Source organism: Globicephala melas, chromosome 14 (genome assembly GCF_963455315.2).
Source record: "Globicephala melas chromosome 14, mGloMel1.2, whole genome shotgun sequence".
NCBI lineage: Eukaryota > Metazoa > Chordata > Mammalia > Artiodactyla > Delphinidae > Globicephala > Globicephala melas.
Window position 1 is genome coordinate 69,483,442 of NC_083327.1, and position 27,377 is coordinate 69,510,818.

At 37.4% G+C, this 27,377-nt stretch overlaps 2 protein-coding genes across 3 annotated transcripts in view; both read right to left on the bottom strand.

Moving 5' to 3' along the window:
• EPM2A (EPM2A glucan phosphatase, laforin) overlaps nt 1-22,880 on the bottom strand; it is a 160,837-nt gene extending 137,957 nt beyond the window's left edge. The window contains exon 1 of one of the 2 annotated variants that reach the window (XM_060283381.1): nt 22,747-22,880. The gene's annotated coding sequence lies outside the window, so the exon portion shown is untranslated. The remainder of the gene's footprint in view (nt 1-22,746) is intronic. The other variant, XM_060283382.1, reaches the window with a different exon arrangement.
• FBXO30 (F-box protein 30) lies at nt 6,378-22,879 on the bottom strand. Its single transcript, XM_030853247.2, has 3 exons — nt 22,747-22,879; nt 12,675-14,731; nt 6,378-8,890 (listed from the first exon to the last, which is right to left on the bottom strand). Exons 2-3 carry the CDS (start codon nt 14,706-14,708, stop codon nt 8,687-8,689), a joined length of 2,238 nt encoding a protein of 745 aa, XP_030709107.1. The 5' UTR covers nt 14,709-14,731; nt 22,747-22,879; the 3' UTR covers nt 6,378-8,686.
• Nucleotides 22,881-27,377: the final 4,497 nt, after the last annotated feature.

Below are 27,377 nucleotides of genomic sequence, written 5' to 3' on the forward strand. Positions count from 1 at the left end.
TGGGGACATAGATGAGGGTGACTCATTGGCTTGGGAAGGTCTAGGAAAAAAACAGGTGACATCAGAATTGGATCCTCACCAAGTATCTGAAGTTTACCAAAGAATTTGGGGGAGGCCATTCTAGGCCAAATAGAAAGCATATGTAAAGGCTCAGAGACACGAAAGGATATAAAGTGTTTGGGAAATAGTGCAGAAATGTAGCCTGCAAGAGGACAGAATAAGAGGTGATGACTAAGGAAATCTGGGTCAAATAACCTATTTGATAAAAGTCCTAAGTCTTGTAGAAATATCACAAAATTGCTGAGAAATCACTGAAGTAAAAAATCACAACAAATTGAGAGTAGAATTACCACAGTTATTTCCCTTCCTCCCACTCTTTGACCTTGGGCCTTGTTGCAGTGTCTGAGTAGACCTGTTGTGGTGTAAGTCTCCTCTTGTCTACTCTGTTTATCCTGATAGTTTAGATCATACTATCAGCCTCAATCTGTTCAGCTCATTTAATTATACTTATTGTTGTTCAAGGTGGAGCGCACACACACCTTAGTTGGCATATACACCCCAATCATAGAAGAGGCAAAGTTATTTGCAAAGCAATTTAACTTTTTTTTTTTTTTTGCGTTACGCAGGCCTCTCACTGTTGTGGCCTCTCCCGTTGCGGAGCACAGGCTCCGGACGCGCAGGCTCAGCGGCCATGGCTCATGGGCCCAGCCGCTCCGCGGCATGTGGGATCCTCCCGGACCGGGGCACGAACCCATGTCCCCTGCATCGGCAGGTGGACTCTCAACCACTACACCACCAGGGAAGCCCCAATTTAACTTTTTAAATATTGATTTTAACCAACAATTTTCTAGTCAGCTCCTTAGAACACAGTGGAAAGTAATTGGGTTAATGTAATCTAAAAATACCTCCTTCCTAAAGTCATGAAAGCAAACTTGTTAATAAATGCATTCCTCAAGTAATAGACTATTTATAATCATGTGTATTTTACTGTACTAAAGAATATGTCTTTAGTGTTTGAGGAAGATACATATGAAGAACCATTTAAAGGGCCTAAAAGCCTTTCCTTCTTTGGAACTTGTCCATTTGTCCACGTTACCAGATACACAGTAGTCATAGGAGGAGGGGGAAGTAGTAGTAATTCATGAGGCATGTGACAACCCTCCAGAATCAAGCCTACACAGTGCCTGGCATCAGTGCTCAAGAAATTCTTGTTGAATGAACAAACACTGACAAACTCAGCTTTGATTTCTCCAAATATAAAATAAGAAACTAAATGATCATTAAAGTACCTACCAATGCCAAGATTCAAGTATCTTCCCACAAGACAATTCAAAAGAATACAAAATGTATACATCAGTTCAATTTATTTAGTCTTATCTAATACATCAGTGTATTTGCTCTTTAAAAGGAACATGAAGTATAAAACCATAAAAAATGATCATGAAAACTATACAAATGTTTTTTCAAAGCATGATTTTAAATACGGATCTTTAAAAAATGTGATTGAGATGTGCCGCAAGGAATCATAAGAAAATGTAAAAAGTGAACATTAACATGGAAGCCAATTACTCACTGTTACAGTTGTATTAAATATAAGAAAATTGTGATGCATTACAACTTTATTTCCACTGCTGTCAGCAGTACTTCCGTGATGGAATTCATGAATTTCATTAGGACTTTGAATAGATATGTTACATTACTAATGCTGTAATTTAATTCTAAACCATAGCTTAAGCATTTCACACTTGAGAACACTGTAGTTTTTACCTTTAGTAATGACTGCAAATACTCCCTTTTTAAAAAAATTGTGGTAAAATACACATAACATAAAATTTACCATTTTAACCATTTTAAAGTGAACAATTCAGTGGCATTTAGTACATTCACAATGTTGTGCAATCAACACTATTTTTGTCCAGTATCCATCAGGCAGTCACTTCCTGCTATTCCCTCCCCACAACCTTAATCTGATTTCTCTCAGTGGATTTGCCTACTCTGGATTATTTCATCTAAATGGAATCCTACAGTATGGGGCCTTCTGTGTCTAGCTTCTTTCACTTTGCATATTTTTCAATAAATACCATATCCTTTTGCAATTAAGATAAAAAATGACTTTGTTAATCATGAGAAAAAGAAGATACTTTGGAAACTAAATGACATCTGAGGTAAGTTAATGAGTCAGTGCAATTACCTCTCAGAATCCAATTCAAGTTTTCAGGACTGATTGGTGCTTAAACACTGATCAAATGAACAATAATACAGCTTTAACATTTTAAATGCAGCATAAAAATCTTTAGAATTCATATCCACCGAATTATTAACCATTTAAAGCAATTTATTTCATATGTCAGTTTTTAATCATAAAACTACTGGAATGTTGTAGGGAATCAATACTATTCTCTATTTTTATTTCAGATCTCTAATACAGGAAACAATTTTAATTAATTTTTATTGGAGTACAGTTGCTTTACAATGTTGTTAGTTTCTACTGTACAGCAATGTGAATCAGCTGTATGTATACATATATTTATTAGGAATCAAATATTCTAGACAATGTATTCCAAAATAATTTCCCTTCTCTTTCTGCATTTGTAAAGAAAAGTCAGAACACACTGCTCTCAAATACTCCAATACACTCATCAATACCTAAACTTTGAGTTATCTATGTATAAAATAGGTAACTAATGAGAACCTACTATATAGGTCAGGGAACTCTACTCAATGCTCTGTGGTGACCTAAATGGGAAGGTAATACAGGTAACAATTTTTAAAAGTTATCAGTTGATAAAAAAGACATCCAGTTGACATAATTAAATATTCACTGGGTAATTTTACACTTGAACAGATGTAGTACCCTATTGCTTCTATTTCTATAGCTTGATTTCTTTTAATCAAATAACGTGATTAAACCTGAATGCTGATATTTCCATTTTTCAACACTACGAACTTATTTGTGAGCTGAGACTTTAAAAGAAACTAAGTTACTTAACCAAATCTAAACTTTATTGATCAAAACTACTAAACATAGGTTGATCAGCAAAACAAGTTTTTAAAAACTCTGTGTACTTAATCTAGGTTTTTTGATCACCTGATCAGAAAATTGAAGTCATAGGATAAAGAAGCAATAATGACAATTAATGTGGAAAGGAGGACTTATGAAGAAAAAATTCTAGGAGGACAGTTGAAGGCAGGATCTCCTTTTTTCAACTTCAACCTTTTGAGCAATCACAAATTATTGCTACTGTTCTTGTATCATTAGACCACTGAATAATAATCTAACAATGTTACTCTCTGAGTGGAAGGGGTTTAGAAAGCCAACTAACTCTAGTCAGTTCCTCTGCCCAAGGATGAACCAACACATATATCAACCTGTTTACCTGTTTGAAGATCTTGTCTGAGAAAAAAATTCTAACAATTTGTATTAGAAAAAGGTAAAAATTAAACCTGAGGAATTTGCTTTTACTGGGAAAGGACAATCTGACCTGATTAGTTGGTCAGTCTTAAGAGTTCAACACAAATGCAGTTATATTACTTTCAAACACACACACTATTACCACCACTAGAGCTACCCATGTAGTTCCTTTCCTATCATATTTGCATGCAAATCGGTTAATAATATGATCTGGGGGATGCTTACAATTTTACTGGTGTTAGTGAAAAGGAAACAGATTTCCCTTGTTTCTGTTGTCAGTTTGCTTCAGAAATGCTCTTCATAGTAAATAATAGATGCTTCAGTACAGTACATCAAAGATAAAAAATTATAAAATAGGAGATTCATATCACTGAGTTTTTACTGTATTTCTATAGTTTATGAATCATCCTTGTAACTCATTTCTTTGTAGTTTATTAATGAAAAGTTACTCCCCACATAATACATTGGAATGTCAAACATTCTGAATACAAGATGTCAGTTTTGAAATGTTCTAAGGTAAAATAGCACTTCGAGAGGTATCTCCATTAGTATATCTCAAGATGGATTAAAATCCACTTGGCCGATTTATGGAGATAACACATGCAAATAAATATATGTATAAACAATACATTTATAGATTTTACCAATCACAGACGCAATAAAATACTTGTAAAACTTCAGCAAAAGTTCCTATTTTTACAAAGGATTTTCAGAACAGCATACGGTACTTAATTTCTACTTTGTTTCCTTTTGGTATTACCCAGTAACTCTTTCCAAAACACTTATTAGTAATCAAATATTCTAGGCAACAATATTTTCCAAAATAATTTCCCTACATCTAAACTTCCCTTCTCTTTCTGCATTTGTAAAGAAAAGTGAACTGTGTCCAAAACACTCATCGGTACTTAAACTTTGAGTACCTAGGTTTTTCCATCCATACAACGGAAACTTAAAACTTACTTTGATCTTTTAAATCAAGGAAATTTGTGAAAAAGGTGACTTTAAAAGAAACCATTCTTCCTCTCCCCTTATTTTATTTAAAACGGAGTTTACAAGCATTAGCCTTTACTTGTACATCTTGAACGTTTTTGTTTGGAAATCAGATTTAGATCAAATCCTAAAAAACCCCATCACTGAATTATTTTAAACACAATGGATGAGTCACTGATTAATTTTCTTTAAAGGTTACCACTAATACACTCTTGCTTTCTAGGCCTCACAAGCATGTTAAGACTACTAAGAGCTATATTTAGATAACCAGCCAAACACACATCAGAGAAATTATTTCCATCAGAAGGCTTTATCCAGCCTTTTGAGAGAACGAAGGCCAATCGCTTTCTTTCTACTGTAATTCTAAACACCCACCTCTGCAGGTGTCAATTTTATCACTTTCCAATGTGGTATGTCACGCATGAAACAAACATATTTTTTAATGTTTGTATAACTATTCCTTAGAAAATTTTTAAAATAAATAAGCTCCATGTCTTTTTAGGTTGGGATGCAAAACATGAAATCTGTTTTGCTTCTGAACACCAAAACCTACCTTCAAATTGCCAGAGATTAAAAACCTGCTATTAATATGGCAGTATAAACTACCATATCTTCAAGGATTCCAATGTTAAGGGATAGTTAGTTAATTATAGCAACAACATTGTTGGGACATGTAGCACAGGGTCAAAGACCAAAAAAGATTCTATACTACTGATAAACCAGAAATCCAACCTTTAATACCTCTTACTGACAGTGTTGAAAGAATTCCTACAGAATTCTTGTAGAACTTAATCCAGTATCGTTTTACCTCTACTCTATCCTAGAAATCTAATATGTTCACATGATTCTGAAACCACTCAACAAGAGAATGAATGATGACTAGGCTAAATGTTAGTGCTAATGAACAATCTGCAATTAACCTTGACCAGAAGAAACACTAGTGAAATACTAAATTTACTAGTAAATACTAGCTTTTTAAAAGAATGTCCAACAACCATGGTACCTAATGTATTTTGTCATATGGCTGTAACATTGAGACAACATATATCATTAAATTTGATCATTTAGGTAATACTAATAAATTACTATTACTCTTAATTTTGGATCATACATGTACCTACATGCACACATACATCTGTACCAGTAACACATCATTCAGGAGAAGAGCTGGCATAGTCCCAGGCTTTCCTCTAAATTCTCATACTTTACCATGCATCAGAATCACTTGGGGAGGCCTTTGTTAACAGACTGCTTGTTCCCACCCCACAGTTTCTGATTCTCTAAGTCTGTGAAGGGACGCAAGAATTTGCATTTCTAACAAATTCCCAGATGACGCTGGCGGTCCAGGGACCACACTTTGGGAACCACTACTCTAAGTGAACTGTGATTCTCAGAAGCTACAGAAAGAGAGGACAGAGAGAGAGAGAGAGAGGGAGAGAGAGAGAGATAGGGTGGTGGGGGGGGCGGGGGGCATTGAGATTAAGGTAATAGGCAGTTCTGGGGAAAAAGGCAGAGGAGAAAAGTGAATTCAGATATTTCCCTCCTTCCTAATACCTGCCCTTTATCTTGCTGGTTAGTAAAGACTAAAGTATCAACAAAGGCTTCTCAAATGACAACTAACTTGGCCAAAACACAAACCTTTTCATGCTTAAAAGGTTAGATAGATTGTTCCCATTAAAAGTTTTAGAAAAATAATATTGCCAGAAACTCTTCAGCCTTTCAATACCCCTAGGGGGACTACTTTCAAGAAGACACTGACGGGGCAGAGAAAGCTAACTGATGAGTTTTCTATTTTAAAAAAAAAGTTAATGTTCACCAGTAAAACACGGGTGAGCAATGACAATCAACAAGCAACTCCTACAACGTGCAGAAAATCCCCACTACAGAAACAATATGACTATGTTTGGAATTTGTCACGCAAGGATTAAAATTTTATTTAAATATAAGTTTTTTCTTTTTAAGTTACTGAGCCATATAAAGGAAAATATTAATTTTATTAGAATTTGAACAAATGCTGCACAAAGAAAACATTTTAACAAAATAGTATGGTGGCATAAACAAAAAAGAAAACAGCCAAAGACGTGTAAAAGAAATAAAAGGTAGAAAATGTTAAATATCTCATGATCCAGTGTGGAAACATGGAGTCTAAACTTAAAAAACAAGGATTTTAAAAAAGCACAACCATAAAACAAAAAGTTAATGTTTGTGCTATCCTAACCAGACACATTCTTCAGCAAAACTTTAAAAGGCAGAGTTATATTTTACAGTATTTGTATCTTATTTCTGACTTTTTCACAGAAAGAGACTGTTTATGTAAATTCAAATCTCACAGTTGAAATAGTTGGTTTAAGCACTAAGAAATAAATATTCTAATTAAAATGACAGTGAGGCAAAACAATTGATTAGTCTTTAACGCTGTGCTTTTCAACTGTAATGAGCCCTTGATCCAACCAAAACACGTCTTAAAGCAATTCAGAATTCTTTTGTAATGCCCAAGGAACGGCTCTGCCCTGCCCGATTGCCATACATGGGAATCAAGAACCTAGTTAATAGAGCATTCTCAGGGACAAATGTAGGAAGAGAAGACAAAATAGTTTTGAAGTTTTTTTAGCAAAGTAACTTGTAACCATTTCAGACTACCAAATGCCACAAGTTACCTAAATTATTTAAGTACAAGTCTCCATTTTTGCAATTTATTTCTTAATACTGATATACTCATTTTTCTAAACTGACCATATCAGGTTAATAACAGTATAAATCAATTTGAAAACTATAATAAAATACCTCAAGAATAGGTCTTTGAATATCTTTCTGTTGTATTTTGGTTTTACACAAAGATGCAATTCTTACTTTTTTGGTAGAGAAGTCTATGGAATATTAACCTGCAAATGTTTTAAAGAGACTGTCAACCAAGACAGGTTTCTGCGTTTCATGATTGTCATCTTACAAAGATAGCAAGTGTCACATTTTAAAATGTCTTAAAACAACATAATTGTGATTTTTATAAACATCAAAAGGCAAAAATTTTAAACACTTGTGATAAAAAGTTAAGCCCTTTGCATTCTGAATATCTGAAATTTATTCACGGAATATGCCCAATTCAATTCAAACTTAAGATGAGGTATACAGTCATCTCTCAGGATCTGCAGAAGATTGGTTCCAGGACCCCGCTACGGTCCCAAAAGTCACAGATGTTCAAGTCCCTTACATAATATGGCATAGTATTTGCACATAACCTACGCATACTTCCCCTATACTGGAAATCATCTCTAGATTATTTATAGTACCTAATGCAATATAAACGCTATGTAAGTAATTGTAAATATAATGTAAGTGCCATATAAATAGTCGAAGATGAGTGGCAAATTCAAGTTTTGCTTTTTGAAATTTCATGGAATTTTTTTTTCAAATATTTTCCATCCTTTGGTTGAATCCATGGATTTGGAATCTGCAGATATGAAGGGCGAACTGTATTTTCTTCTCTCCAAATATCAAATACCTAGCAAATATATAATACCATATACAGTTTCAAATTAAAGTAAATTCACAGGGTTCTTTTGTTGATTTTGCTTTAACCTGTCACATAACAAAACACACTGCCATAAGTCTCTGGATGTGGCATCTAACCAAAAAAAAGCTGCATATGGTCAACTCTCTGTATGAGAGTTGTAAATATGTAAGGTGAAAACATTTTTGTGGACTGTTTTTAAAACATGATAAATGGCATTATCAACATTACTCATGATTTTAAATATTATGTATATATTAGAGATCATCTACGTATCAACAATTATATAAGGGGAGAACTAGAAAATAAAAACTTTATAATGGTCTTATGCAGTGTTTAAGCAACTGAATGTTTTCTGAATCTGAAAAGCCTATGATGTAAAAATTAGAATCAAAGTTTTGATTTTTGAATGCCTAGGTTATAACCCACGGAAAATGAGGAATAAATTGTTTGGTCAGGATCTTGTTATTTAAGAAACAAAAAATGTAAGAACCAAAATATGCACACCACTAAAAATACTAATTCTGAAAATTATGTAGCTAAAAATTAAATCACCCTGTCCAGCAAGTTCCAAAAAATTCACACATTTCAAACATTAAGGCAACTTTTTTCCAACTAAACAGTACTTTATAAAAATATAGGTCACTTCAAAACATTATATACACAGTGACAATGAATTTAGCTAGCTGTAATCTTTAATACATTAATAAAGTGTCACATATTACCAAGAAATTATACTAGGTGCTTGCATGTATGTGCAAGTGGAATTATAGTATTTAAAGTACAGGTTTTAAAACTGAGCGAAGTGAACGTCCTTCTTTAGTGAGTTCTCGTGTCACACACATACACGGCAATGGGATTGCTTCCTCCCGTTTCTCTACAATATTGTAACTGCATTTCTTCAAGTGGTCAGCCATGCTTAGGATGTCAGCAAATTTCCATTCATTGACAGAACAAAATGCAGTACTGAATCGCCATACCTAGAAGAAAATTCTACTTCAGATTTAAACAAGTCAACTTACAAGAATCAAAACATAATTCTTGCTCTAACTGCATACATTTCTAACTGTTAAGAGAAATATCTAATATAAAGTTTCAAGTAGTTAGCTACAAAACTGGAAGTAGTAATCCATTTGGATACAAATCTGTTTATCAAATATTTGTAAGATAAATCATTCCTATGACATTATAACTTCAATAAATATAATAACCAAAAAGAAAACAAAAGACAAAGCTCAACATTGAAAATCACATCCAACCTGGCTTACTTATTAAGCAATTTTATAAAATATCCAGAGCTACTTCCTAAAATATTGCATATTGTACACTAGGCTTTCATCCCATCCAAATGTCTATATATATATATAGACCTATCCATAGTCTGGAGATATTGACAATACAAGTGTTTTTTTTCCTCCAAGTTTTTCTCTCATTCCTGTTACACCATATGAAGTATACTAAAAAATACTCTAGAATATTTTGTGCCAAGGTACTTTTTCTTTTCATTATTTATAAGTAGTAAACGCACTTAGTAATAACGAGGAACACAAGTGCTTCAATTTGTTCAACATGTTTCTGGAAATTTTTATAGAGCTTTTCGTAAAATGAATCATTTTTTAATTCCATATCATTGTAAAATACATTTCTGGGAAAAATATTTATATGCCATCCCTGTTTTGGTAAAAATAAGAACTACTTTCCCTTTTGCCCACTCAGCAGCTCCAAGCCCTGAAGCACAGTCACCTTATAGGTCCAGCAATGACTGTTGTGGCCCCCTCTCAGCTTTACAATTTGAAAATATAAAGTTACCTGAACATAGGTAACAAGCAAGACAGGCCCAGGCATCCTACCTAAGCTAATCAACAAGCAAATGTCTAGAGAACACTGAACCCGTGGCAAACAGCAGATACTCTAGAAAGCAGCCGTGAATTTGAGAGAAGCCCTCAGCACTCATTAGAGCTTCTCAGAAAAGAATGCTATGAATTCTGGGGTGGCCAGATGCCTTCAAATTCTGAACACAATTATTTTTCAGCCAGCAGAAGAATAGTTCAGCACATAAGGTACTTAATCGCTATACTTCTTAAGTTGATATCAATTACCCTGCATGGACTCATTTCCCAGATGTCAGTGAAGGCCTGGACAGTAGCTAACAATAGACATTATAGATTACAATTCCCCATAACCACAAAACTATACTAAGAATTAGGAGTTTTTGTTAAGCTTCACAGAATGAATTTGCTGAAAGATTCAATGGTGGCAGACAGTTTCCCTACTTCCACACAGTCAACAGTCTGGTGAAACAAACTCAGGAAAAAATGGACAGCTCCCATCTCCTGATGACAAGGTTTCTTAGTCATGGGCCAATTTTGCATCCAAGTATACATCAAGTATTTACTTAGTGCCTGCTATATGGGAGGTGTTATGCAAAGCAGTTAATATTTTGGTTCCCAGAGAGTCTCACTTCTCAATGAACTTACAGTCTAATGAAAGAAACTGACAAGTCGTCAGTGAATTTCCAAACAGCATGGTCAGTGCTTCAGTATGGGTACATAGAGTAGGAGGTACATAATAGAACACCAGGAGAACACAGAGCAGTGCACCTCCCTAAGGGCTTCAACGGGGTCGGAGTAGGCTTTCTTGACAAAGTAAGATCTGAAGAGTAAGCAGGATATAGCAATGAGATAATGATCACAACCTCCAGAAATAGGTTCCCAGGGTCTGAATCCACCAACTGGACAAGTTACTTAACCTCTCTAAACCACAGTTTCTTCATCCATGAAATAGGGACAGTAGATTAAATACATTAACAAAAGTAAAGTACACACTGCCTAGAACATCTCAAGTGTTCAAATGTAGGTATCAGGGACAGTGTACTCAAACACCTTAAGGCAAGAAGAAAACATCAGACAACTCTAAGTAAATTCCATGGCTGGAATATAAACTGACAAAAGGAAACTGAAGAGGTAAGTGAGGACAAGATTATGAAAAGTCTTAAATGTTTCATTAAGGAGTCTGCCTCTACCCCAGGGCAATGGATGGACATTTAAGAAGTTTTCAGGCACTACAGCATAAGAACTGTATTTAAGAAATTATTTATTACTCTACCTCTTCTATAGAGAATATGTTGGAGAGGGACTCAGCTGGAAACAGAAACCCAGTAAGGAAGAGGCTACTGTAGTAACCCAGGAGAGAACTACAGGCGGGACTAACTAGGGAAACCGCAGCAGAAACAGTAAGCAAACCTGAGAGGTAATGAAGAAGGGGAGACAACAGGACTTTGTGATTACCTGGATATGGAAATAAAGGGGGGAAAAAAAGGGTCAACCTTAACTCCCAAATTCCTAGTTTAGGCAGCTTCAGAGATGAAAATGCCATTTTCTGAGATTAAGAGGGGTAGAAAAGTGGAGTAGGTTGGACCTGTTGAGTTCGCTGAAGCTGTGACATAATCAAGTGCAGATGTCCAGTAGATGCTTGTATATAATGGACTGGAGTTCAGAGGAGAAAATGGCCAGGATATACACACGTAATTTGAATAAATGATGGCAATTCAAACTCCAAGAGTAGATGAGGTTTTCTGCAGCAATAAAATCCCCAGAAAATATTTTACCTCATAGGTCAATACTGGGGGGGCAAGGACAAAAATGGGCCATGCTCTGAGTGTCTCATCCCAAATGGCAGAAGGACACCAAATCATGTAGAAAATGAAAATACACACATACCCACATATATGCAGCAAGTATGAAATTTTCTACATAAAATAATTAGCGTGCTCATTTACTGGTCAAAGCTTCAGGAGAACACAAAAGCAGATGCAGAATTCTGAAAAACTGGAGCAATGAGTGGAAATAAGAGAAAACCTAAGGGTGGTAAAAACAAAGTAGCCAGAAATGTGAACCCTGTTCAACCAATGTGAAGTTTATCAAAATTTTTTCTACTTTATAAAATCAAAGTTTCATATAAATGTTCTAAAATGAAAAAACACCTTCAGTCAAAGGTATTTGTAATGCCTTCTAGTTTCTATTGGATAGTACCTCAAACAGAAGCTGGGCAAAAGTAAGATATCACAGGAGGAAAATGGTGGAGCCAGGATTTGTTCCCAATCTCCAGCTCAAGCTTCCAATCTGCAACACTCCCTTGTACTGTACTAAACGCAGAGTCAACAATATCAAATCCTACTGCCCTTATCTCACCTCAGCCTAACACATTTCCACATCCATCCATTTACATTCTCTATACCCCAAACACTCCATTGGTCACTTACTAGGAGTAGATTTTTTTTCATGTCTCCTTATTTAAGTTCTCCCTGTAATAACCAAGTTCTAAGAAAGAAATTGCTAAGAATGGACCAAAACTGCCAATTGCAAGCAGTAAAAAACCTTCTCCTTGCTTCCTCCATTGTCCTATAGTGAAAATGTTTCAGATGGAGCCCAAATTAGAAGGTGGCTAACATGGACTCAAGCAAAGGGAGCTGTTACAGAAGAAGTAACTAGATACAGAACCCCTCAACTGAAGAACTGGAAGTGGCCTCTGTCGTATGACATCAGAATCTAGTTCTAGGATGTCTGCAGTAAATATGTGATTATGACTAATAATTCTAACTATTCTTGCTTTCATTATCATTATAAAAAAGTTTGTCATCATACTGAATTATTACGTTTTAAGGATGGTCTATTTTGCAACAAGGTTAATTTTATTAATTCAGCAACAACATTAAGTGCCTATTATATGTCAAATAAGGGACTGATACAATTAAATTAAACCAACCTTTTCTTTTATCTGCCATGATGAATTTCCTTCCGGATACTTCCTTTTCCCCCACTGCAGTATGACCATTCCACGAGACTGAAGAAGACTGCCACACACATCCCTCATTAACTTGGATACACACGAGAGCTGGCATAAACTGAAGCCATCAAGAAAGCCTGCAATATGTTGCAGGACTTCAAAAGGAAGACCACTTAGATGGTCACTATGTAATCCCAACACACAGTTTCTAGCAGGCTCCACTAACACTGTAGACACAGATGGCTGAACTCCAAATGACCTCAAATGGCGGTCATGTATAATCTTTGCTCCTTGTGTTGATGGACAAAATCTACGCTGAGAATAGGTACAACCATAATATGCTAAAGGGCACCTCTGTTCCATCCAGCCATTGAGTCCAGCATGAATGTCACCATGCACGTTCTTAAAATGCGATGAAAATTCTTTTCTTCTAAATAACTGTCCACAAACAAATGTAAACATTGGACGCTGCTTGGGTTGGTACCTAGCGACACATTCCAATACTAAATCCAGCCCAAGCGTCTGAAAAGGACTTGGATTTGAAAGCTGTGGGTTGGCATGATCACAAGCTGAAGCTGAAGCTATTTCCCCAACCATTGTATTTGTAGCTAATATGGCAGATGGAAGTGAAAAAGTCTGAGTCCCAAAGTCGATGTGATAAACATCAACCATGCGGCTATCAGATATACCCCTCCCACCTGGAGAATCTCCTAGACAAAACAGTAATGCTGCTGTGATTAGATCTATTCCTTGGAGACCCATTGGATCTTCTGCAACTTCCAAATCTGATGTGTCTACTGCTTTATCTTCCTTTGGTTTAGACCAACATGAATTAGAAAGAAATTTGAATGAAGGAGGATGGCTGAAAGATAAGACATCCACATTCCTTAGGTCCCCTAAGTCTACTTTTTTCCAACACAAGTCTTCATCATCATCTGGCATGAGGATATGCTGAACTGTGCCATTAGGCAAAGCATTAGATGGTATTACTTCCCTAACTTGTGCTGCTACTGAAAGTGAACTAGAAGGTTCTGAAGGGCCATCTGATGCTACACATTCTCTATTTGTTAAGTTACTTTGTTTTGAGTCACTATGTAAATTCTGATTCTGCTCAATGACCTGTGTACATATATTTTCCAAAGGAAAGCCATTACAAAGAGCAGAAGTGCCATAAGAACTGGCATCCAAGTCACATAATAAATCACTTGAACCATTTTGTTCAGACTGGGCATTCTGACTTGCGTCATTATGGTCAATCCCACCTACTGCTCCTATTTCATCCTCATAAAGATGGTCCTGGTCTTTCAAGTTTCTGTTCTGTAAGCTTTCTCTGGCATTTTCTTCTTCTTTCATTTCATCTGGGGAAGCACAAAGACTCGTACTTAACATGCCAACGTCTCTTGTGGCGGTATTCAGGATATCTAAAGCAACAGCCAAACTTCTGGTTGTTTCAACAGTAGCTTGATAAAGTGCACCATAAGAGTCTTCATCAACAGACACCAAACCATTAGTATGTGGTATTTCTGGGACACTTGATTTAACTGAGATCTGTTCTCTAGGTTCTGATACTTTATCAGTTGCTTTTGACATCATGGTGGCTACTTTGAGAGACTCTAAGAGCATCCTTTGGTCTTGAAGGGCCAAGGCCATATCTAATTGTGCCACTTCATCAACATCTCTGCTTAGATTTTCATATGATTTCCGGTCTGCATAACTAACTGGCCATCGGTTCCACTCCATAGTACAGCACACCACACTTGCAGGACACATTTCTAGATGTTCGGCAACTTTATTTCGAGTCATTGTAAATGGACATCCAAAGTCACTATTTAAGCAAGGCACTCGTTCCAACGGACATAAAAGTCGATGCTCATCAGCTTTACAAGAATGGAAAACTGCTCCACAAACCAATGGACAACCTATCAAGTCACAGGAAATCCCAGGCTCTGGTCTGGTCATACACCGTCTACTGACACAATTCACGCAGTGAGAGTGCTGCAGCCCCTCCTCCATAATGGCCAGTCCAGCTCTAGTTACTGAGACGGAAAAGAAAGAAGAAGTTAGGCAAAAAGTGGTCGCTTTTTAAAAACTGTTTTAAGGAAAAACATCAAATCATGAAGGTTTATTGGCTTATGTGAGGATGAAATATAAAATAAACATTTAACAGGTTTATTTGACATATAATCAATCCATCTTGAAACAGCTTAAGCACTTTAATTCAAGAAGTCAGTCAAAAGTTCATTTTTATATACCATATAACAATCTGCCCAACAGGCCGAACATTTCAAAATATAATACTTAAATTCTAGTATATCGTGTAGTATATAAATTAATGCCCAAAACCAGTTAATGAATATTTAACTCTTAGATTTCAGAGAATGCTTCAGCTTTTACCTTTTTAATTTTAACTAAACTGATTATGATGCGCTCCACATTGCAGAGACCTCATCATATTCCTAAAAGAGAATAATCTGAATTTCATGAATATACTTAACTAAAACCTGATTAGATGTTTTCTTTAATATCCCCTCCAAATACATAAATTTATGTAAGATTTCATCTACTGACCTCTCTTTCTACCTATGCCTTAATAAATTCTACAACAAATAAAGAGAGTAAGCCTTAATTAAAACAAAGAGGGCATTTATCCAAAAAATATAAGTTCTAGCTCCACTTCTGTGGCAGTGGACGAATCACTTACTTCTGAGGGCCACAGTTTCCATTCATTCATTCAACACCTATTTATTGTTTAACTGCCATGTACCAGACTCTGTGTTTGGTATGGCAACGTGAAGATTAGAAGACATGGTGCCTCCTCTCAAGGAGCTTCAGCAGGAGGTCAGAGATGAAAGTAAAATCATGTCACATTTTTATATGATCAATATGACAGAGAAAATCAGTATGGGTGGGGGGTAGAGAAGAGTTCACAGTAGTCTTGAAAGATGAGAAGTCTTAAGCGCAGGAGGGTAGGGTTAGAAACGAAGAGAGGCATTCAATGCTGAAGTAACAGCATATGCAAATACAGAAAAGCAAGAATTCACAAAACATGTTGAGGGAACCTCAAGTTTCCCAGTATTGCTGGATCACAAGGTGAAATGCAAAGTAGCTGTGAGAGATGAGGTGGGACAGGAATAAGAAAAGTTATGGAAAGTGTGTTATACGCTACTCTAAGGAGTTCAGACTTCTAAGCAGTTAGAAACCACTGAGGATTTTAAGCAGAGAAATAGTACCCACAAAATAACACAAGAGGGTTACAGATAACTAATGTTCTTTCCTGCTTTTAGCAAGAAAAATTTTATACAAAAAAAGAGAAAGTATTGGCACAATGCACTGATTTACTTATAATTACTTAGCCTATTCAATGTCTTATTTCTATAATCTTCAACTTCTTTATTGGCTTGTTCCTATTAGCAGCAAAAACTTAAAAGACTATTTCATCTTTAAAAACATATATAATAAAGCAATATCCCCCTTTTGCTGTTTTTTTTCCTTTTCAGTCAAGCTTTCAAAAGAAAAACAACAAACAAACCCCCTTAACTTCCCATATACTCTTCAGCCCTCTAATGTGTGTTTACTTTTACCACCACTCATTAAAACTGCTCTATCGAGATCCTCAATGCTAAATCCAAAGGGCATTTTTTCCAGACCTCATCTTCCTTAGCCATTATATCATTTTGTTGACTAATTCCTCCTTTCTGAACTACTATCTTTCTTTAGTTTTTATCGTCTCACATTTCCCTGGTGTTCCCCCTACCTCTTTGGTTATTCCTTAATCTTTTCTTCTAAAATATTACTCTTCTTCAGGGATCCATGGCATTTCTGGTTCATTCTATACATTCTCCCAATTTCTCAAAAGCTTCAATTACTACTTATATGCTAAAAACTCATCTATACCTCCTGCCCAGATCTCTCCTCCAAACTTCAGATCTCTACAGCTGCCTATTTATTATATATCTCTACGTGTATATGGCACAGGCAACTCACCTCAAAATTTTCCAAATTAAATTAATAATAATTTTCTGGATAAGAAGCCGATTCTTAGCCTATTTTCTTCACTTTAGTGCATAAAGGCTTGCTAGTTCTCTCACATATTCTCTTCCATAAATTCTATCTTACTTCTAGGTGGCTAATGTAAACTAATTATTCCCCAAATTGCTATTTCTTTTTCTCCAGTCCAGGCTTGATTTTCCTCAAACTCAAACAGCAAAAGTCTATTATTGACAGAGCTTTGTTGATTAAGTAGAAAAGTTCTGAGTTGATATTATGGTGTGAACTGAGGCCAGGGACAGAAAAAAACAGGGTACACACTTAACAACAAAACTACATTTTAAAACTGTGTTTAAAAATTACAAATGAATTAAATACTTCTGAATGTTTATCCCTATAAATTTTAAAGCTAAAGACAGAACCTATAAATTGAAGACAGACATGCTAAAAAGGGTCAAAATAGAAGAAATGACAGACTAATGATGACATTTGTAAGTTAAGCAAAGAGAAACTTTAATAAGAATCAAGACAAATTTTACTGGGTGATTAGATTGTGAAAACAGCTGTAGCTTTCTTATTTTACAACAACTAGACTGAGTTCATCTCACATGCTGAAGGTTATAAACGTGACTGTTACTAACAGAGAAACCTAAAAACACAAGCAGTTCCAACAGAAGTGACCAAGGCTCTCAGAACTAGTAGGAACACCTTATGTTACATGCACATCACATGATTATACCAGGCAGAACACATCTCAAAACATGCTTAATTCAAAAGTGTTTAAAATAGCAACTGTTACAAACAACTGAGTTAAATGCAAAACAGCAACAACTCTGAAAGGTAAATAGAAGTAGAGGGCTCTCAAGATTCAAAATAAATACCCTCTTCCACACTATTCCCCCTCTGAGTAAAAGAAATGATTAAAAAATAATAATAAAAATAAAAGCATCCACAGCAATGAGTCCACAACATTTATTATTTACTGAAGTAGACTTAAAGGAAAATGGAACACTATGTCCCTACTTTATCCTTCTTTGTAGAATCATGTCAATGTCACTTAATCCTCATAACAACCCAGAGAAAACTGAGGTACAGAGAGGGTAAGTGACTTACCCAAGGTCATCTACCTAGTAAGTGGCAGAGCTAGGATTGAAATCTGTATCTCATCAATACATATGGACAATAACAGATATGCTTATAAAGTTTAAGAAAATAAGACAGAACTTCAGTAACTTGGTGATCCAATTTTAAGATGGTGTTTGAGGAATGGAGGTTACACAACTTTGCTTGTAGTTTATTCCAACACTTAATCACCCTTGTGGTCAAGAGAGTCTTTTTGGTTCTTTCTAATTATAATAGCACATTACTTTGCTTTGAACATAAGAGTTTTAAATTATTTTAAAAATAACTTACATTTATAATGCTCAGTATAAACATATGAAATAGTACAAATTTAACCATTCTCAAAACAGCTATACAAAGAAGGAATGAAGTTTAAGTCCATTTTACAATTAAATATATTAAGAAATAAGTTTTTTAAAAATGCAGTAGACAATACCCAAAAAGTATTCTGGGGTACTGTTTCAGAATTTAAAAGTTCCAGATCCACCCTCTTTCAAGATCGCTATTATCAAATTAAATATGCCTCCAAAAAGTATTGCACAATTGCTCACAAATCCTATGAAACGGGTTTAAAATGTCAATCCCTGATTTATCAGCTGAACAGTGACACAGCAGGTCCAGCAGAAAACTTGTTGCTAAAACTGAGGCTTCAAGTTCAAGACGAGCTTAATTTAAAACTCCTCAGTATTAACTTTTTTAAAATAAACTCTCTTGAAAAAGAATCTTAACGTTCCAAATAACATATCTATTTACACTTAAAGTTGAATGACTGGAAAAAGTTTCATTAGACTAGAAAATACTGTAAAAGATTAAATGCTTTACAATAGTTTCAATTTTCTCTAACAGAAATTCTAGGCCAACTCATAATCTGTGGCTGACAAGCAATCCATAAAAACAATTTAAGGCATGGCATTTTCACATACAATGAAATGAGACTTTGTCATTTAAGGCTATTTCTAGACAGAAAGATATTGCCCTCAAAAAAGAATTCCTTTATTTTTCCAAATTCATTACAATACATAAGGCGATAAATAAATAAAGCACTGCAAATCAGCACGATTTTAAATATGCTAAATCAAGTCACCCAAATATTCAACACAGTTTTTCAGGCTGTTCTTAATGTCTGCCTCTGCCTCCAAGAGACAAACAGACACACACACACATACACACTCCTTTACTTCCCCAACTGTTACCGCAAATCTTTATCAGCTTAAATGTCACTTTTCCACATACCCAAAGGCAAGGTATGGTATGGATTCTGTATTATACTTATGTGCTCATTACACACTGCATTTTTCCTCGGTAATACTAGTCATAACTTGAAGTAAATCATTACCCTGTTTAATATCTATCTCCACGGGAAAACTACAAGCTCCACAAAGGAGGCACCATCTCTGTCTCATTCATTCCTGTGTTCCCTGCATTCAAAACTGTGCCTCAATTAGAGCTTCACTTATCGAAAAAACATGAATAAATGAAATTATTATAATACAAGAAATAACCAGATGGATTCCAAAACAATTCTTGACTTCATGGAAAACTACATACTTCATAAAAAGATACTTTATAAATCTAGAATTAGTCAACCAGATTGAGTCAAAATTACCTCATTGTATCAGCTATAAAAAGTCAAAATTACTCAAACATTTATTGAGTATCTAGGTGATATGTTCCAGGCATTTTATATGAAATAAGCTAAACTGTCCATCAAAAAAGCAAATTAAAGGGAAAAGTAAATTAAGTAAAATTAATTTCAATATTCCATTGTTTTAAAATCTTAAAAAATAATAGTAATAAAAGTCACAAAAGGAAACATCTACCTGTTTATTGTTGCACTATTTAAATTCCTTAATCAACCCTGCAGTCTGGTTACAGGTTACTGACTATAGAGGCATTAGATTCAAAAAGGAAAACAGAGGTGGAGGTGTCTGCAAGTGTGCAGCTGCCTGAGTATATAGAGGGTGAGGAAAGGAAGCTCAGAAAAGGAAGTGGCGTCAGCCTACTTCCTTAATATTACAATTAATATGATATTAGATAAAAAAGAATTCCACTGAGACAATAAAATGTTGCTTCAATGTAAGGCTGAAATGGAACTATAGACAGACTTGTTCAATTAGTTAACCATAATCACAAGTAGGTCTATGACTGAAATTTCATACTTAGCAATCACTTTTAATTCCTCCAGAGCAAGTCTCATCCTTCTTGTATAGTTGGAGGTGCTACTGCATAGTAAATACAAACATCTGCTGGCTGATTTACTGATCAGGTGCACTCAGTTTTAAAAACCATAATAAATCTACAACCTCAGTTGGACGTTTTATTTAACTGGTTTAAAAAAGGGGGGTGAGGTGCCTAGCCAAGATTGAAAATCCAAGATCATTAAACTCCCAACTCAAAGAAGTGCCCTACTGATGAGTCCAAAATGGCTAAATTGGTTACACTGTATACATTCTTTTATTAAATTTTGCTTCTGACTTTTTATTTACAGAACGATGACCTAATTATATGGAATTTTGTTTTCAACTTTTCACCCTTCCATTTATGATATAATCAGAACATACCTCTTCCATTTCTAAATATGGACATGGGTAGCTTATTCCAAAGTGGAAGTCCTAACTACGTGCAATTGTTCTCCACTAAATAAGCAAACAAAATTACTGCAGACTTACATCAGAAATTAAAATAACATATATTAATAAATATTTAATATTCATACCAGAAGCTATTTGAGCTGAGACTCAGATAAAAATAATCCGCCCAAATGGTGGAACTCAGCTTATTAAAAGGGGCAGCATGGCACAGGGGAATATGGGCTTCCAAGGAATCTCAATTTGAGGTGACCTTGAGGTAATTACTGTGCTGTGAAAACAACCTCGTACTCCACAAAAGTCAGCTATAGTATTCGTGTGTCCAGCAAGATACAAACACGCATTCCTCAGAAAACGGACGCACCCCGCTTTACACAACCGCCACATCCGCATGCACAAACCGTTACGTACAATCACTTTTACATCAGGTCATTTATACTTAGGAAGCTGATTAAAAGCAATCATATGAGGAACTACCTGATGCTAACATTACCCACTCTTAAGAAAAAGACATACCCTTTTTGTAAAAGATTTTCACAGACTGGGCTGTAATTAAGAGATGCTCATCTGTATTTAACTATCTAGTTATCTACAGTGTAAAATACACCAGTCCAAGGTCAATCCCACCTATTTCATCAAAATAAATTTGAAATTAAATAATATTTTATACAGTCTTTTGACTGATGACTTTAATATTGATGAATTCTACAAATACAATGTCATTCCACAGCATGGTAGTCATGGTAACTTAGTTAAAAGATTTATCAAAAACCATACAGAACAGCATAAGGCTGATGCCATTAAAAGTCACATTTCAGTAATATATCAAACAGTAAACACATTAAAAAGGTCTATTTTGGTGACCTTAAAGCACCTCTCTAACTATATACATTATCTCAAAATACGTATTATTTTTCTTCAACAGTGTATTTTATTAGGACACTTTGTATATTTTTTTAAAAGTCTCCAATGCTAACCATAGAGAAATACTGGATTGAAATTAAATATCCAGTACACTTGGAATGCATAAAAGTTTGCCTATATCGGAAACTTCGGTTCTCTGGTAACACAAAACTCCACCCACTAACATTTCCAGAATCACACACCAAAAAAAGCTATGTCACCGCATTACACTACCAAATAAAAACAAACTGACAATTTAAAAAGTTAGCAAAACACCATATTATCCCCAATTAAACTTCTGTAGTAAGAAACAGTGACTAAGCATAAAGAACAGTGATTCAGCAAAAGCTGCATACCGAAAAACTGAACCCTTAGAAAAACCCTCATCTTACATTTTATGCTACTCTTTTCCCTTCTGCCCGTCAACAACTTTGGAAAAGCTTAATAAATATGAGCAAATACAAAATTCTGTTAATATAATTTACTAGTTCTCTAAACGACACAAAACTGTATTGAAATGTAGCAAATAGAAATGAAAAGCTAAGAAAGCTTGGGGTTTTGTATTTACAGTTTTAAGTTAATCTACACTGATTACCAGCATGCCCATAAATAACTTCGTCTTGGATCCCAGTCAACAAAGTAATTTTGGAATAAAAGGTCAATTCCTTCCCAAGCATCTTTTATCCGAGACTTACGACATGGCTCAGAAAGAAAAACAAGACACAGGGAGAGGGGAATGGAGTACCAGAACCATGGTAAACAACACGCTGTTCTGTCTCTATTCTCTAAATACACGTGTAAAAAACATACTCAAAGGAGATTAAATTCAACGTGCACTCTACGGCCCCCTTCCAAGCAGTGCACTTCCACGAGACAGGACACAAATAACTTGTAAATGGTCACACGCCTCAGATCTATAAAATCAGGATGTTTCTCTTTAATAGGGACTGAGGCTAAGACTAAGATCCTCTCACTTCCATGAATGGAAAAGTTACCAACTTCACTCATTCCGTGGAGACAGTTGATGATGCCTCCCAAGCTTACTTTAACCCGTCTGTCCCCAAACAAAGCAAGTTTCTAAAGGGCAAAAGGAAAGAGAAGCCAGGTTTTCGAGGTTCCTGGGGCTCCCTAAGTTTAACTCCGGCGTCACCCCTCCCCAACACACAGACACGCGAGCCCGGGTGCCACTGGGGTCGGCCCTCGGGGCCTGGGTCGCCATTTGCTGGAGGCCTCCACGGCGGGCCGGGCAGCGGGCTGGGCGCGGACGCCCACACCGCCGACTTCCTCTCGGCGCCCGGACGGGGCCGCGTTTGCTCCGCCCCAGGCCCGGCCCGCCGGCCCCACGGCCGCCTGCGCCCCGGCCGCGGGCCTCGCACTGCCCGGCCACCGCCTCTGGCCCCGGCGCAGCCCGGACGGCGCCGGCCTCCCGGGCGGGCCTCCCCGACACTCACCGGCCGGCCCGGCCGAACCGCGGCCCAGACCCTGGCTGCCGTGACCGCCGTGCCCGGCTGCTCCCCGCTGTCCCGGCGCCGCTCCGCGCCCCACACCCCCGTGCAACCCGCCTCCTCCTCGCCTCTCTGCCCAGCCGGGCCGCCGCCTTTTCCCTCCCCTGTCTTCCTTCTCCTCCTCCTCCTGCAGCTCCTCGGCCTGCTCTCCCGGTGGCGGTCCTCCCCACCCTCCCCACCCCGCCCAGCTCTGCCCCGCCCACCCGGCCGGGCCCCGGGGCCCGTGGCAAGCCGGGCGGAGACGCGCACGCCGAGCCCGAAGGAGACGCTCACGCCGAGCTCAGCGGGGACGCGCACGCCGCCCACCGACACTCCCCCGCCTCCCCGGAAGGGAAGTGACTGAGAGTCAGGTCCAGAGAAGTGTAGTCTCAGCGCCTCCCCCTAGGGGGTTCCCACCGGACCCCACGTGGCTCCTGCCCAGCAGGTCTACCAAATCCTGTTCGATTTTAGGATGCTGTATTCCTGAAAGGAATCCTAGACACATAGTTTTGGAAATGAGGAGAACAGGCCCAAGAAGAGTGACTTGTTTAACTTCCTAAATGGTAGGAGAAGCAGCCCAAATCCCTTAACTCTGGGTGCATCGGTCTTCCCATTAGGTCACATTTAGGAAAAAACGGGGCAGCTGTCCTTGAATCTTTGATGATCAGGCCTTCCTGCCGGCTTACCGAAAGTGTCCCAGTCCCGTGACTCAGTGCCCGGATTCTTGTAGGTTCTACCTGCCCTGGGACCGAGCTCAGCCCAACAGGATTCAGGCGTCGCGAATCTTTTCTGGAACCCTGGCAGGGCAGCCCACCAAGGTCTGCTTCTCTGAGGGACTGTAATCCTCCACACAGACCACAGCAGGGAGGTTGTCTACGTGGGAAAGACAACGCGATCTAGTGGAAAGGTGGCTTGAAGCTGATTCTGCAGGATATTTTACAAAAGGATTGAAGAAATGTCACAGGGCCCTATCAAAGAATTGGGGTCCACTTCCCCGCTACTACTACCATGCCTTGGTCCAAGGCCAAGGGACAGAAGGGACAGTGATTCCAAATGCTGGGAGTAGGTGTCCCTCATCCCCTCACCTCTACCCCAGTGTCCATCCCTGGACTCCTGCCCAGTTCTAAGGCAAGAAAAGGATAAAGAGAAGACGGCTGTAGTCCTGCCCTTGCCGACGGGGGGCAGAGACAGGAAAACACTGTTCTGTAATTCTTTGTGTGACTAGGTTTTTACCCACAACTGGTGTGTCTTGGAAAAGAGATCACACATGATTCGTCATGCTGAGAAATGGCTCTCAGACATTTAGATTTTAAAGAACTGTTTTTTTTTTTTTTTGAGCTGGAAGAAGAACTTAAATTACTAGTTTTTAATTGTGGTAAAAAAGACAGTAAAGATTGTACCATTCGTATTAGTGCTTCATTTCCTAAATGAAAGGAGATTGTAACACCAATTATTAAGCAAGGACATAATCACCCAGTAAAGGTTAGTTCTTTAAATGAATAATTTTAGCTTTTTGAAAAATTCAGTCTATTTTTCTTATTTTGCCTAATTTGGCTGCAGATGGGCCCGGGTCCTTGGTCCCGAGTTTGAGAGCCACTGTCCAGAGAACTAGACAGAACAGATAGTGAAGCAGACAGATGACCCTGCAGGAGAAGACGTGGGTTCCAGCTGCTACACTTGTCCTCCTTTGTTCACTGTCCTAGATTGAATCACACGTCTGCCCTGTGCCTTAGCCATCCTCCTATCAACTGAAGGGACTAGCATAGACGACCTCTGAAGCCCTTTCCAGCTTTAAAATCTCTTGATTCCATGTTTATACTTATTGAAATCTGGGGCTTTCCCCTTTACTAAGTTGCCTAGCTGACAGGGGATCACCCCCTCACTCCCTCAAGCTGAGTCATTTAGGCTGTAAACTTCACAGTCTTTTTTGCCCCCTCCATCTCAATAATTTCCTGTGTCCAGGAAATTTAAAAAAAAAAACTTTCTTCCTGTCCTGTCCATTTATTCCTGTTACCGTCCTAGGCAAATTTGGACCTCTGCTGTTGCCGAACCAGTCTTTCCTCCTCCAGCGCTTCCCACTTCAAACCCACCACCAACATCATTCTTCCTAAGACATCCATTTCATCTTGTCACTTCTCTATTCAGATATCTGTGATGGCTATCTAATGCTTGTGGGGTAAATTCTCAACTCCTGTCTTCAACTGCTCGAAGTAAATCTCTCATTCTAGCTTGATTAGTTTCCATGTTTTCTCCATCAAAACACTATACACTGTCCAATTCCAGGTCATTTGTGCTCGTGTAATAATAATGCCTGAACTTCCTCCCTCTTAACTGTGCAGCTCTAACCCCATGTCCTCTGTGAGGGATTTCTGTAGCTCATACTACCTATTTTCAGCACTTTGACCTGTGCTTCACGCCCCTGTTACCTGCTTCACAAATGTATGTCAGCTTACAGTTATCTCCAGACACACGGAAGTGTGTTTTGCATTATTTTTGTGTCTCCCCTCAGTATCTAGCATACCTCCTGTATAATGTAGATGCTTAATGATTATTTGTCACTTCCAAGACAAATAAAATGTATGCTTCTCTCATTTCATCCTATCCCCATTTTCACTTTCTGTCCTATGTTCTAACTCCTCAGAGAATCTTCTCTTGGTAAATTTTAAGAAAATGTATCTTAAAGTTTAGTGACAAGCAGAAAGAATGCCAGCAATCACAAATTTCCTCAAATATGCTCTTTTCTCTACTATGCATGTATTTGACATGGACTTCTAGAACAAAGCTATCATCTGTGTGTCTTAACCATGGAGAGAAGTGACAGCAACCCTGGCAATTTAAAGTAAAAAAAGAAGAAAGAGAAGTATTAGGTTTGACCTACCAGCTGCCCTAAAAAAGGAGGGCCTTGCATCTCCTCAAATCACACTCTGCAGACCATCTCTCACAGGCTTAGCTCCTACTGGCTTTTTTTAGAGGCTATTTTCAAGTTGGAGAAGGTGTAAAAACCATAAGAATAAAAATAACACCAGAAACAAAGCCTAGACACCAGACTAGATTGTAAGAGAGAGAAGTTGTCAGAGAATGCAAATTCAGTTGATAAAGCAAATTCAACAAGCAGACAAATTGCTCTTCCCTTTTTTCAATGTCAGGCAAATAGCACCACCGTTAAAGTAGGTTTTCTTTCCCAATTAGACCGGCCTGCACTCAGGTAACCCAGGGACCAAAGCAACAGACAAGTTAGGACTAAAGTTTGTCATGTGCTAGTTAAAGAAAGCATCCTTGGCCTGAGACAAGTGTGAGGATGGAGCCTGATTTATGACTGTGAAATCATGGGACAATCGGAGTTACCAGCTGGGACTGCGGTGGGGAATACCAGTCCTTTTTTATGACATGCTCCTAAGGAATTATAAAAGAGAAAGAGCCAGTTTGAATCACCTAATTGCCAGAATTTAGAATCTAATAGCTATAATTATATTTCCTATATAGTTTATTTGGAGTATGGAGAATATGACAAATAACATACAATTATATGGTAATTTAGAAACAGCTTGCCAAAGATAATGTTCATCGCCCCAAATCAACCTTGCAGATTTATATAAATAATCAAGGGAATTTGAACCAAGGCAGCTTGGAATTTTGGAACAAGTAGAAGACCCAGGTATTGTTCCTGTACACCAGAGACTTGCTACGGAACATTGTGGATATTATCAATCATGTAAATTTCAATGTTTTGCAGTTTGAGCTATTATAACTGACATATTAATATAGCTCCTAGCATACAGATTATATGTCCACTGACCAAATAGAGGAACAAATGAACCATTCTATTTCCCAAAAGACTGTTGAGGACCTCTAAGGTGTTGCATTTATATTTCAGGTGGAACTAGTTTGTGCATGAGCTGATAAGCAGGTAGCCCTCTCTCAGATGATGTTGTCATATCAATTGTCTACAAATATATATGTAACTTTGTTAAGCTGACAACACATCTTGGGGGTGATATTTAATTTCTATGTATAAATCTCACATTATTCAAAGAAATTTGATATAGATTAGATATATGGGAGAAACCACTTTTAATTTATCCCATAAATGGGCTAGCTATTCAGTGCTCAGGCCTACTGTGCTCTCTATTCAATTGCAATGGTAGTAAAGTCAAATGCCTACAGCCAAATGGCATGCTAGTAACAGGAAGTGGGCTCAAAGGGAGTTGTTGGAATCAGACAAGCACACTGTTACTTAGCTGTTACTTAGCTCTAGTCAATAGTTGCTGCAACCTGAAAATGAAGGAAATAGGGTTACTACATCTTCTGATTATTTTTTTAAAGCTCCTGGAAATCTAGATAATTGGGTTAAAGTCACATAGTGTTTTCATGTTTATTGAAAACTTGTATGGGAAAAAAAAAATCAACAACCACAAAGCCTCCATCTTCAGCAACTCTTATTTTAGTGACTCATCCAAAAGATGATGAAAGAACTACATACTTATTTCTATGTGTAGCATAATTTCCAAACCATTTGACTCTCACTTTCCTTTGGCTCTAGGTTTCCTGTACTCAAAAGCTGACTTAATTGTCTCTTAGTTGTTAATTCTTGGGTAAGT